At 44.7% G+C, this 14,055-nt stretch overlaps 1 protein-coding gene across 10 annotated transcripts in view; it reads left to right on the top strand.

The window, feature by feature from the left end:
- The window catches only part of FGFR2 (fibroblast growth factor receptor 2), a 104,026-nt gene extending 91,629 nt beyond the window's left edge, over positions 1-12,397 (top strand). For 9 of the 10 annotated variants that reach the window (XM_069567739.1, XM_069567736.1, XM_069567733.1 and 6 more), the window contains 5 exons: positions 5,101-5,223; positions 5,783-5,853; positions 7,136-7,273; positions 8,946-9,051; positions 12,021-12,397. In XM_069567739.1, the coding sequence (XP_069423840.1) occupies positions 5,101-5,223; positions 5,783-5,853; positions 7,136-7,273; positions 8,946-9,051; positions 12,021-12,185 (603 nt within the window). In that variant the 3' untranslated portion in view covers positions 12,186-12,397. Of the gene's footprint in view, positions 1-5,100; positions 5,224-5,782; positions 5,854-7,135; positions 7,274-8,945; positions 9,052-11,928 lie in introns of all 10 variants that reach the window. The other variant, XM_069567734.1, reaches the window with a different exon arrangement.
- Positions 12,398-14,055: the final 1,658 nt, after the last annotated feature.

Here is a 14,055-nt window from a genome sequence, read left to right as displayed (position 1 = left end):
CGATCAATGCAAAGAAATAGAGGAAAGTAACAGAATGGGAAAGACTAGCAATCTCTTCAAGAAAATTAGAGATACCAAGGGAACATGTCATGCAAAGATGGGCTCGATAAAGGACAGAAATGGTATGGACCTAACAGAAGCAGAAGATATTAAGAAGAGGTGGCAAGAATACATAGAAGAACTGTCCAAAAAATCTTCATGACCAAGATAGTCACAATGGTGTGATCATTCACCTAGAGCCAGATATCCTGGAATGTGAAGGCAAGTGGGCCTTAGAAAGCATCACTATGAACAAAGCTAGTGGAGGTGATGGAATTCCAGTTGAGCTATTTCAAATCCTGAAAGATGATGCTGTGAAAGTGCTGCAGTCAATATGCCAGCAAATTTGGAAAACTCAGCAGTGGCCACAGGACCGGAAAAGGTCAGTTTTCATTCCAATCCCAAAAAAAGGCAATGCCAAAGAATGCTCAAACTACCGCACAATTGTACTTATCTCACATGCTAGTAAAGTAATGCTCAAAATTCTCCAAGCCAGGCTTCAGCAATACGTGAACCGTGAACTTACAGATGTTCAAGCTGGTTTTAGAAATCAATAATAAATGAGGGCATAAAAATAAGCATGTTGAAAGGCTGAGAATTGTGCTGTGGAGGAAGCCCCTGGCTTGGGGGCAGAAATCGGAGGTGGGGGTGGGGGGACTCGAGAGGTTTGGGGACCAAAGGTGATGGCTGAGTCCTCCTGCAGAGGGACAAGCTGTATGGAGGCAGGCCCTGCTCATTCAGAAGCTGAGAGCCCCAGTCAAGACTCGGCTTTTGGTGCTGGGGAAGCCTTGAAGGGGCTGCTGCTACTGCTGCTGCTAAGTCGCTTCAGTCATGTCTGACTATGTGCAACCCCATAGACGGGCAGCCCACCAGGCTCCTCTGTCGCTGGGATTCTCCAGGCAAGAATACTGGAGTAAGTTGACATTTCCTTCTCCCCTCCAGGGGGCGGTGATTTGGATCAGGTTCGCAGTATAAAGCCGGCTACTTGTGACTATGGTTTCGGCTAAGGTTTATTGGCTCCGACAGATACCAGAGAAGTAGATTGGTTTGGGATGTATTTTGCCATCAGGACAGTTAATGCATTGAGTAGATATGGGAGGGAGAGGAAGAGGGACCAAGGATGACTGCTGGATTTCCATCTTGAGAAATTGGATGGTGGTGTGATGGTGGTACAGCTTATCGGGATGAGAAAGATGGGAGGGGCAGGGGCAGGGGCAGTGGCAGGAATTGATTCCTGTGGGAAGCCCCAGGTGCATTTCCAGTATGTCTGAGGGTCATTTAAGGGCAGATGTCCGCCAGGAAGCTGAAGGCTGCAGCTCAGCTCTGGGGGGCTAGGCGAGATGCTGGAGCCAGTGAAGAAGGTATAGGTTCAGGGCACGGGAATGGATGTGTTCACCTTGTGCAGGGAGGTTGGGGAGAGGCAGAATCAGAAGCTTGGAGTCAAACCCTGAGAAACCTCTCAAATCCAGTGATTGACTTAAAGCGCAGGAAAAGATGGAGGAGACACCCTCAGAGGAGGAGGAGGAAACCCAGAATGTGGTTCAGAGGTCCAGAGAGGAGTCTCGGGAAGGCAGGAGGAGGAGAAAGAAGATGGCTGAGTCCTGCCCCACCACCTGTATTGCACCCCGGCCCTGAGGATCGCAGCCTTCCTGCTTTGCTGTGTGGTGTGGTGGAGAGAGAACTGAGGATCAGTTGAACTCTGCAAAATGGAGAAAAGAATACATTTTAGAATGACATACTGAAAGTACTCTTATTAGTAGTACTGTAATCATCATTATACTACTAATCACTACCACTTTTTGAGAGCTTAATGTCCACCAGGCCTGGGGCAAACATTTTACATACAATGTTGTCTGTAACCCCAGAATAACTCAGGAACAGGTGTGTTTATAATCCCTGTCCTATGGGTAAAGATGCTGGGGGCTGTTAGGAACCTCCAGGAAACCTGTGAGCCCAGGTGTGTGTGTGTCACTGTGCTCATTTCTGAGATGGGGACTCGTCAGTTCAGAGAATAAAGAGGCTGGTCCCACACCTGGCCTTTTGGTTTTCTACTCTATCTTGCTCTCAGGTATTCCTGCCTCTCTAGACCAAGAAGAGGACCACTGAGAGGCATTTGGGAGTTGAAATCAAGAACTCAGGAGGAGTGTGTAAAGAATTCTGTGTGTGTTTCTCAGTTGTATATGAAAAAGAGCAAGAAGATGAGAAGAAATGCCCTGTGCTGGGGCTTCATTTGCCAACCCAGGGTGGAATAGAGGGGACAGAGTCCTGTTTCCTAAGGCTTCGCAGTCATGTTTCCAAAGCTCTTTGCCAAAGGCTGCCTATAATTAAGGACCTAGAACAGATTTGAGCAGGTTCTAGATGATCTTAAGGATGGTACCCTGAGTGGAACCTGCTTCTAAAACTGGAGGGCTTATTTCGGGTAGTGGAAATTGGAGAAGCAGGGAACAGGTCAGATCCCAGCTCTGCCACGCGGATTCTGTCCCGGTGGATGGCAATGCGTTTGTTAGAGACCTGCCTGAGGAACTGTTGGCTGTGACATCTGGCTCACTGCTGATGGAGTATGATTAGAAATTCAGCTCAGTGGACATTGACGGGGTCAGGCTCTGTGCTGGGCATGTGAGATAAACCTGCAGTCCTGTGCTTAAGTTGGCAACACTGGAGATGGACAAGCTAAGAGACACTGTGATGTGTACAGCAGTACAATGGGTGATGTGGTGTTTGAGCCTTTTCCCAGTTATGCAAGCCTTTCTATTTTTAGTGCAAAGTACACTAATTTTTTTTTTTTATAAAATATTAAGGACAGTTAAACCTCCAAGGTGTTTAACTTGAACAGCTGTTTTTATTTTTGCTGTTTTTTTTTTTTTAAGCTTAGCTTCCTCATCTTTAAAATGGCTATGATAATACCCATCTCATAAGTTGCCTTGGAAATTGAATGTGATCAGCTGAGCAGAGGCACCCCGCACACTGTCAGGGTCATGGAGGTATTCGTCTTCCTTCCCTTAGGGACCCGTTGACCTTCGTTTATTTAAAAATAAAATGGAATACCAAATATTCCAAAGAGCTCTAGTTATGTAAAATGGCCAGCTCTTTGCACTGGAGAACAACTCAGATTTCTGCAGATGATGTAAATTTGGCTTGACGTTGATTATTTTCTTTTTCATGGGTATTGGTTCCAAGTCTCTTCTTGTTCAGCCCAGAGGGTAGGCTTTGGTGTTTCCCAGCCCCCTGGGACGCAGGAGGCTAGTGATGGATTCTGGCTTTCACAGTGAAAATGGAGGTCACCATCATGGTGACTCGTAGTTGAGCCCTTATGTGTGGTCAAAGCCCCGTGCACAGGGAGCCAGATTCTTCTGACCGCACGGCTTGCCAAATGCACAGAGTCTTGTCAGCGGGGAGCACACCACCAGGAAAGTTTGGCCCAGGACTTGGAAGTTCCATTTGAAGAGGCCTCCGAAACCAGGAACCCGGCTCCCACCCCGACCGGATCCCCGGGCGGCTTCTGGGAGCTCTCACATTTCTTGCTTCCATTCTGGCCAGGCACAGGCAGCGTGTGGGCTCCTTTTGCTTTCCCTTCAGTGACCTTAGCCCATCCGGGGGGCCACAGACGCAGATAAAAACAAGGAATAGTTGGAGGGTGGGCAGAAAAAAATTATTCCTAATTCATTCTTCAGGGAGAGTTTGGCTTGCTCTTTTTTTTAAATGGCCTGTTTCTTGTAGTGTCTATCTAAAATCAGCCCCATCTCACCCATATCAGAGGGGTTGCTAGGAGCCTCTCCTTCATATAATAGTTTGCCTTTGCCCAGAACCTGAGTAAAAGGCTTTGTTAGGGATGTTTGTTTACTTCTGTCTACCTCACATTTCCAAAAATAGGAGGTGATGATTTGGGATCCCAATTACTATGTATCCTGATGAAATTTTGGTGTATTAAAGTACAACTAAAACGCTTTTAACAGCTTACAAAAGCATATCATTTGCAGAAAGGAAATATAGACGTTATAAGGACTAGAGCTTTCTGAGACTGAAAAGATCGCATCAGAACCATGAATTGGCGGCTGCCCTGTAGTAAGCATCTCAGCTCCTGGCCCCTGTATATGTGACAGACATTGGTTGGGTCCTATGTGGGGGCCAGGTGTTGGGTGAGAACTGGACAGAGAATTTGGATAGATAGGCAGTGATTTTGATATAAGCCCGGAACAGATGTGACCAGCTCCTTCAGAAACAAAATTTGAGGGAAACAAAAAAAGAGGCAATAGGGCTAAGTCTGGAAGCACAGGGACGGTCATGCAGTCATTGTGGCCTCCTGTGGGGCATGGGGGGTGGGCAGTGATGAGACCCCGGACTAAGCAGATGGCAGTGGGGACGGAGCTGGGTGGACAAATTGGAGAGGCATTTGGGAGTTGAAATAAAAAAGAACGTGGGAGGAGTGTATAAAGAAGTCTGGTGTGTATATCACAGGTGTGTACGAAAAAGATCAAGAAGATAAGAGTAAAGACCTAGAACTTAAGGTGCCAAAGGGATGTGGCAATGTCCTGTAGCCTGATAAAATGAGAATCTGGATCCCAGGACAGAGGTCAGGATAGAGATAAGACTTTGAAGATCTTTCCTATGTAGCTAAGAATGGGAGCCATGAGGATGTATGGAAATATACAGGATTAATGGGGCAGGCCCTCTGTTTTGAAGGAGAGAGGAGTTAAGCCAAGGAATCTGAAGGGGTGGGGAGAGAGGAGGAGAGTGAGCCAAGAGAAGGGATGGGGTGGAACTCAGCAGGGGGACAGCCTCAAAAATGAGCAAGAAAACAGGGTCCTGAACTGCAGAGAGGGAAAAATTGCATTTGAGTCTTCACAATGTGAAGGATGCCAGTCAACTGAAGTTAAAAAGCCATGTGGTTTCTTATCTGCCTTTGCTCTTTGAAATAGTTGGGGCCTTAGTCTTTAATTAGAAAAGAAACAGCAATTTTTGACCTCAGTTGTATTTTCTGTCTACGTTATAAGACGTGCGTGTGTTACCTTTTTATCCCTGTAGCATTTTGAAATAAGATTTTTAAAAAATTTTTTATTTCAGTGCATTCATCGAGATTTAGCTGCCAGAAATGTTTTGGTAACAGAAAACAACGTGATGAAAATAGCTGACTTTGGACTGGCCAGAGATATCAACAATATAGACTATTACAAAAAGACCACAAATGTGAGTCTACGGTGACGATATGGTGGGAGAGGGTTGGAGGGGTGGCACAGAGCATTCCAAGTGAAAGATAATGTTCAGAACTAATAGACCAATGCCTTTTTATTCCCACTCATTTGCGTTACTCCTTACAAACTTCTCAATAAGCAAATTCAGGCTTAACTCTAAGAGTTAAGACTCTCTTAGTAAATGTGAGCCAGTCTTATATACTGAATAATCAGCCTCTAGGATCTTCGTAAGGCTCCTCGTCTGGAAATTCCCTAGCAAAGATTGGAGCTTATGAGTTTCTGGGTTAATTTTCACCTAGAAATGGGCCAGGGTGTGTCAACGTGCTGGGGAAGATGTATGATCACGAGGAAACGACCCTTTATCAACATGTCCATGTCTGTGCATCTCCCACACTCTGCGTAGTCCCCTTGGAGCGTATTTTTTTCACTAATGACTCTCCAGCAAAAACCATTAGAGTGTCGGCTCTTAAAATAAACAGGGCACAGCCCAGTGGGGGCTGCTAAAGTAAACCGGTTTTAGTATATTGGGTTTTACATTTCTTCCATGCTTGCAGGGCCGACTTCCGGTCAAGTGGATGGCTCCTGAAGCCCTTTTCGACAGAGTGTACACCCATCAGAGTGATGTGTGAGTAACTCCCTTGTCGCTGCCTTCTCCCTGGGGTTGACTTGCAGAAATCTATTCCATTCCTTGCCTTCCTTCCTTCTTTGGTGCCTGCTGCATTTCACACATGCAGAGAAAGTACAGGAGCCAGCCTTAGAAAGGACGGATTTTCTGCTAGGCTGGTAACCAATGCTCTGTTACTAATCTGCCTGGTTTCAAAGCACACGGGAGGTGGAACCGCTAACCTGCTCCTGCCAGAGCGGAAGCTCCCCCCTTGAACTTACTCACGGATGTGCAAGTACAAAGCTGCTATCTAATTTGCCAAGCTGTTGGCATGTTCTTCGCGCTCTTCAGCTTTTCCTTCTTGAGAGTGGTTTGTCGTATTTTCCCCATCCTAGGTTTGTCCTTACAGTGGGGAGGCTTGTTGGGATGAGATCCACTCAGGGGATCTCCACAGAGCCTACTCCCTGTTTATCCTTTGAAAAATGTCCAACCTCGTCTTTGCAGCCTTGATAACATTACAGCAATAGAGTGAAAACTCTATAGTATTTCAATTATGATACACTTAAAAATACTATCAGGGCTAGGCTCCAAGCAGTAGTTTAGAATTCTAGCTTTGGAAATCTGGTGGAAAGATGTTACCATTGTGAGAAACTGGGTGAGAGGTAGAGGATCACACTGTTCTATTTTCATAAGTTCCTGTGAATCTATAATTATTCCAAAAGTTAAAAAGTCAGTTGAGCTACTCTTACTTGTGTGGGCGGGAGGGTTTCTGGGGCAGGCATGGAGCCTGTGGCATTGCCACTGGTTCTCTTCAGCAGTCCTAGGAGAGCCTTATGGTTTCCAGTTTTGCAGTGAGCTGCTTCTCTTGCTGTATACAAAACTGAAGTCAGTTTCATTTCTGAAACTCACCCTAATAGAATCAGTGAGGGGGTATTTCCAGCTTAGAAGCTCATGTTGATAACACTGCATAAAGACAAAGAGTTTTATTTGAAAGTGGTAGAAGGAGGAAGAAAGAACCAAATCTCCATCCCTTGTGTCCCCTTTCCACCCTCCCCAAAGAGTGATGGTTTACCATCACTTATCTGTTGTCTGCTGATGGAAAATTCCATCAGAATATCTCCTCATCATCATCTGGGGATGCTTTCTGGGGACAGGAAGGGGCAGGTTGGATGAACTGCAGGAGGGCCCCGGTCATTTGTCTTTGAATGTAAGAAGTGTGGGGGAGTTTGTTTTCTTAACTGGGTGTGTTTAGGTTTCTGTGATTCAGATGGGTTACTAATGCAGTTTTCTCCCCTCTTTGCAGCTGGTCCTTCGGGGTGTTAATGTGGGAGATCTTCACGTTAGGGGGCTCGCCCTACCCAGGGATTCCCGTGGAGGAACTTTTTAAGCTGCTTAAGGAAGGACATAGGATGGACAAGCCAGCAAACTGCACCAACGAACTGTAAGGGCTCTTGTCTCTCCTGATGCCCCAGGGAACCCACCACGCCACTAACGCTTCTCCTGGCTGGTTCCATTTCCTAAGGCCCCCAGGTTTCTAAATATGTCCTGAGAAAAAGAATTGCTGAGACTTCCTGGGCTCAGTCCCAGAACTGAGATAGAGAGTTCCACGGACAGGCCTGACTGTCCAAAAGAAAGAGCATCCTTCTGGGGTGGTATGGAGTGAGCTTTACACCACTGAGGTGTTGGGTGCTTGGCCGAGGGCTCCCAGCCTTCCACAGTGAGCCCCGCAATAATCTTCCTGGGCCACTGTGCTATCCTCGCTGTTCTTCAGAGTGAGAGGAAGATACATCAAGCCTTCCCTCATGCACAAGCCTGAGACCCATGGGGCTGCCTCCATTTCTTATGAGTGGTCTGTGGCCTCTGCACTGTGAGTAGAGAGTGGGTGCTTCTGCAGCCTCTTTGTGACCTATGCTATTATAGATGGATTTCGACCACAGCCCTCAGGGTGAATGAACTAGTATCTGCTTACCTATATTTTACCCATATTTCAGTGCAGAGGATTAAAAATTTGTCCAGGTGCTAATATAGTCTGACTGTTAATCCTGATCTGACTATAAAACTGGTTTCGAGCAAAACCTACCCTGTACTTTAAGTGGAATTACTTGTGTTGGTGACAAGCGTCTTGTGCAGTAAAATCAGTGCTTTGAAAAGGAGTCTCTCCTCCCAGCTCCCAGTGTCAACTAAGAAGAGGGATTGTTCCAGAGACTGCGGTCTCTTGGGTATTGTTTCATGGGGATTTTATATCAGTAATCCCATGAGTGCTTTTCGGTGCACAGTGGGCATCAGATGAATGGTCACATTTTATAGTATATTATATAAAGCCATTTATTGTGCTCCTTGTCATTCCTGGGGCTTTTTCTACTATAGAGGGTCTGTCGAAACCCATTGTCAAGATAAGGCCTGGGAGCCTAGGCCTGTCCAGGAGTTAATCAGGAAGTGAAGGCATAGCTCAGTGATGACAGATTAATTCATAAGAACCTTGCCTTAATGTTGTGCTTTTCAAATTTCAGTTTTTCAAAACTGAGGAACCTTTGTCCAGAGTGTCGGGCAGATAACAGTAGAGCAGCTTTGGTCCTGGCAGGGGCGTGTGGGGAGGGAAGACTGGATTCCCACCCACCCCTACCTGGCTCTTCCCACAGTGTCCAGAAGTATGGAAATGTGATGCCCTGTTATAAGTCACTGCCACAGGGATACCAGAAGTCAACCAGGAAAACAGATAGAAGTGTCTTTTTGGGTTTTTGGCCATACCGTATTGCTTGTGAGATCTTAGTTCCTTGGTTAGGGATTGAACCTCAATCCTTGGTGGTGAAAGCGCTCAGTCCTAACCACTGGACCACCAGGGAATTCCCAGAAGTGTCTTTTTTGATGGTGTAGATACTGTCCTAAGCATTTTGGATAAAGTGATGTTTTTGTAAATCAAAGTGCCTTTCAGAGGAACTGAGCAGTGCCTCTTTTGGCAGAGTGGATCACCACCTGCCAGTTCAGTTGCTAGGGAAGTTCTGATACGTTTTCATAATTGAGGATATCTCTCTATACTGACTGTTAAGAGTGGCTTATAGCCACACCCCTAGTCCTCAGGGAAGTAACTCACCAAGGAAATCTATCTCTTCCAGGTATATGATGATGAGAGACTGCTGGCATGCAGTACCCTCACAGAGACCCACCTTCAAGCAGTTGGTAGAAGACTTGGATCGAATTCTCACACTCACAACCAACGAGGTAAGAGCCTCCTTCCAGAAGACAAGGGTCCTTGCTGGGAATCCCCTCTACAGCTTTTGAAATGCAGCCTCCCCAGTGGGAGTCTGGAGTACAGTTTATCATTGTTCCCGGGCTTGGATAGACTGAAACCATGTTCCTCCCAAACCCTGACTTTTCTTGGAACTTCATCTTGAGAGTTCCAACTCACAAAACCAGACACAAGGGCCCCACCTGAGGCTGCCCCTCGCTGTGGCATGTGGGTGGTGGGTCCGTGGTGTGTGTATGTAGAAAGATGGGGAAGGAGGAAAAAAATGTCCAAAACCACAGCATTTGGATTTGAGAGGGAAGGAGCTGGGGTTTCTGTGCTGGTTGGATTCCTTGCCCTGCTCATTAGTGTGAAGGCTGCTGGTCATTACTCTGAGGGCTGCTGATGGTCCCTTACCAATGAACTTACCAGGATGAAGTGAAGTTGTGCCATTCTAGCTTCTATATAATGCAGGACATAGACCTACATGACCCTGTGTGGTCATAGTGTAAACATACACAGAGTCACTTCTTTAATGAGTGACTTACAAGATTTTTAAGTGAAAACTTCTGATAAAATATATATTTTCTATAAAATAGTTATAACCTATAACTACAAAAGAAACCCTCTTCTGTCACTCACTGTCCACACTCAGCCATGTCAGTGGCTACTTCACCATGCAGAGAGAGTAATCTTTGGTTGTAGAAAGGAAGTGATGTGAGCAGGGAAGGTGATGAACCCATCAAAGGCAGAAAAAAACCCACAATAGAGAGAAATAGTGAATGAATTAGAGATATATAATGAGGATATGGAGCAGTGTTCCTCTAGACAGGGGGGGAAATCTCCCGCAATTGTCTTAATAACAACAGAAAAGGTTAAAACTGCCTAAACATTTTAGAAGGAAAAGAATACATTTATTTTAAAATAATGTATTTAATAGTTTCAGATTGATTTTTTTTTTAATAATAAAATGTTGTGATTTGAAACCTTAAGCCAGCAATATTATCTGTGTGTCTGACTGTGGCTGATAAAGGGAGAGATTGCATTTAAATGAACACAGCTGACCTTCAGAAGTTGAAAGGAAAGGAACAGTTCAAGGGGAGAAAAAAAAAAAAAACCAACTTTCTTCTCCTGCCAAAATTGTTGTTTCTAGTATAAGTTCCTTTAACCCTAGACTTGGAATCCACTGATATCCCTAGGTTTTTTTTTTCCCCCTATCAGATCTGAACATTTACGGCTTCAGTTAGAAACTGAAAAAGCACTAAAGTTCCGTTTTAATGATCCTGTGTCCATGCTCTATGCCATTTATTTACATATTTACATTTAAAGTGGGCCTGTTTTCACCCTGAAATTTACATCTAGCATCCTAAAATTTAAAAAAAAAGGCAGAATGCCATATTGTCTAACGGATATAAAAATCGAAGTTCTTTCCTTCTGAAAATCATTACCACATGCTGGAGAAAAATGGTTCCATTTAGGACAAAATTTCATTTTTTTATCATTGTAAGCAAAAAAGTTCTCTTTTGATGTGGTGGGCGTGTTTGTTTCCAGTCGTGCGGTTCTTGCTGATGCTGTTGGAGCTGACACATCCCCCATTCTTGGATGGGGACTCTTTTTCTTGCCAAACCTGGTGATGAATTATAGGGGTGGTTTTTTTTTTTTCCTGTCTGTCAAAATGTATAGTTGCCAACATTCTGTGGGCCCTTCTTTGATAACACCAAGGCTGGTTGTGCTGTGGTCTACACCTTTTTGTCCCCTCCTCATCAAAACCATGTATCATGGTATACTCCTTGGCTTTTGGGGGTATGAGCAGAAGCACCCCAACCTGCTAGCCTGGATGAGGTAGTGAGACCCAGTAGGGCCCCAGTTTAAAAATCTTTTCATAGTTTGCAAACCTTTTATGTCAAGGACCAGACAGTCAATATTTTCAGCTTCATGGGCCTCTTTGTGGATCTCTGTAGCAACAGGCACAGACAATGTGTAAATGAATAAATAAACATGTCTACATTCAGATAAAACTGATGAACCCTAAAATTTTAAATTTTAGGACATTTTACAAAGTTTAATACCATGAGATGTTATTCTTCTTTTGATTTTTTTTTTTTCTTTTTCCCAACCATTTCATAAAGTTAAAAGCCATTCTTAGCTCACAGGCTGCACAAGAGCAGATAGAGGATTTTCACCCTGTTTTAAGTCGAAAGAAGTGTTATCTGGGGGCCACTGGGTGGGTTTTCCGACAGTAGCACCACTAAGTGCTTCAGGGAGCAGAAGAGCCCTTTTTGAATTTCAAACCTGCAAAACTTTGAAATGTAACCTGCGTTTTCCTAAACTGTTCTTTTGCTGTCCATTATGGATGTAACACACTTGAGTCTATCCAGGCCTTTTTTGAACCTGTTTACACTTTCAACTCAGAGAGCTTCTGAGAGTAATGAATTTCATCTGTGAAATTACCCGCTGAATGAAGACATATTCCCTTTAAATTATCCTAGAAGCTACAATAGTAAAATGTAATTCGTGACATAAATATTCAGGGTCTCAGCGCTGGAAAGAGGTCTTGGACTTCCACAGCTTCTTGCATCTTCCCCATTTTGCTGGGCATGGATTTGAACCATGTGGTCTATCAAGGAGTCCTGGGATCTGTGCCCATCGAGGTGACCACTCAGCTGGGTATTAGGGTTCCCCACTTGGCAATAGTTTGTAACTATTGAAGGGTAACCTAGAGGAGATAAAGTCGGGGTCTCAAGATGGTTTTGGCGGGAGCTAGGCTGGGTGGGTCTCTCCCTGCTGGGGGTGCCCCCATCCTGTCCCGACTCCCATATCAATGTCCCAAGAGCCTGTGTTTGAAATAAAAGTCTTCTCTTCGCTTCTTTCAGGAATACTTGGACCTCAGTCAGCCTCTCGAACCGTATTCACCTTGTTATCCTGACCCGCGATGAAATAAAACGTCTCTCTTCCCTTCTTTCAGGAATACTTGGACCTCAGTCAGCTTCTTGAACAGTATTCACCTAGTTACCCTGACACCAGGAGTTCTTGCTCTTCGGGAGATGATTCTGTTTTCTCTCCGGACCCCATGCCTTACGAACCCTGCCTTCCTCAGTATCCACATAGAAACGGCAGTGTTAAAACATGAATGGGCCTGTCCCCCTGTCCCCAAACAGGGTGGCGTCAGGAACTTAGCTGTACTGAGCAGGGGGGGCCTTGCCTCCAGGAGCCTGTTGTCTTGGCTTGTATATATGGATCAGAGGAGTAAATATTTGGAAAAGTGATCGGCACACGTGTAAAGAATTGATTATCCAGTTGGAGACTTGTGATCTTCACCAGGAGAACAAGAAGGTTGTGGGGGCAATGGACTGCCATGGGCCACCACATGCTTGGGACCCACTGTGGGTACTGGCTGTGGACCAGCCGGACTTGAGGCAGACACCCGTTCTGCCTGCCTTGTGAATTTTGTAATAATTGGAGAAAATATATGTCAGCGCACACTTATAGAGCACAATTGCAGTATATAGGTGCTGGATGTATGTAAATATATTCAAATTATGTATAAATATATATTATATATTTACAAGGAATTATTTTTTGTATTGATTTTAAATGGATATCCCAGCACACCTAGAAAATTGGTCTCTCTCTCTTTTTTTTAAAAATATAGCTATTTGCTAAATGCTGTTTCTTACACAGAATTTCTTAATTTTCACCGAGCAGAGGTGGAAAAGTACTTTTGCTTTCAGGGAAAAATGATATGACATTAATTTATTAATGAATTGGTAATATACAAAACAATCTTTTTTTTTTTTTTGTAATTTAAGTGGCATTTCTATGCAGGCAGTGCACCAGACTAGTTAATCTCTTGCTTGAACTTAACTAGTTACCAGATCCTTTGAAAAGAGAAATATTTACAAAATATGACTAATTTGGGGGAAGTGAAGTTTTGGTTTATTTGTGTTTCAACTCTGCTGTCAGATGATTGTTCTTTAACCACCTAACTGCCCGTATTAAAAGAGCCCATTGATGAGAATGTGTGTTATTTTGGTGCAGCTTGGTTATTGGGCCCATAGACCTTTCACTGGGCTTCCCAAGACAAATGGTACCAGCGTTCCCTTAAAAAGATGCCTTAATCCGTTCCTCAAAGGAGGAACTCTCGTCGAGATGCTAAAAGAATGTTCTGTCCAGCCGCTGGCCTTCTGCCCCCCTCCCTGCCAGGTTGCACATTGATCAGATTAGCCTGTATTCTCTTTGGCGAATCTTCATCACGGCTTCCAGATTCACTGGCAACAGAGAAGTCTCTTGGAATCTTCATGCCCCGTCGGAGAAAGTGGAAACATTGAGTTGTTCTGCTGATAGTTTGGGGGATCCTTCCATCTTTTTAAGGGATCGCTTCCACCTCCTCTGGCAGGACCTCACCAAAAGATCCTGCCCGATGCCAACGTCATGTTACTGCCATGGTGTTCATTCTGTATGAACGTGTTGTGTTTTGCTTTCAAAACACCTTCTCACTCTGTTCTGGCTGTGCGACATGAATGCGGATGACACTGATTTTTAACGTGTTATGAAATTGGAGAAAGTATTTAATAAAACCTGTTAATTTTTATACTGACAATAAAAATGTTTCTACAGATATTAATGTTAACAAGACAAAATAAATGTCATGCGGCTTATTTTTTTAACCCTTGTGTCTTACCAAGTGGTTTCCCGTGCTCGGAGGCGCTGACTCAGTGCTGCGTGGTGTGATTGCCCAGAAGGAAGGCAGAGCTGGGGAGGTCTGTTGTTTGCTACAAACAGGTGACTTCTCAGAGGGCTTGGCCAGGACCCAGCAGTACCTGGGACAGGTGGATCTAGTGGAAAATCAGAAAAGGCTGTTCAAGTCCTGGCTTCGTTGCTTCCTGGGACCCCAGAGTAGTCTGTGTTCCTTTCTGGGCCCTAGCTGCTCCCAGAGGAGCAAATGAAGGGCATGGGAGAGAGCTTTGTGGATGAGCAGCTGTTCTAAGGATGGGAGGCCA

Source organism: Ovis canadensis, chromosome 22, assembly GCF_042477335.2.
Source record: "Ovis canadensis isolate MfBH-ARS-UI-01 breed Bighorn chromosome 22, ARS-UI_OviCan_v2, whole genome shotgun sequence".
Lineage (NCBI taxonomy): Eukaryota > Metazoa > Chordata > Mammalia > Artiodactyla > Bovidae > Ovis > Ovis canadensis.
This window is presented reverse-complemented; position numbering and strand designations above follow the sequence as displayed.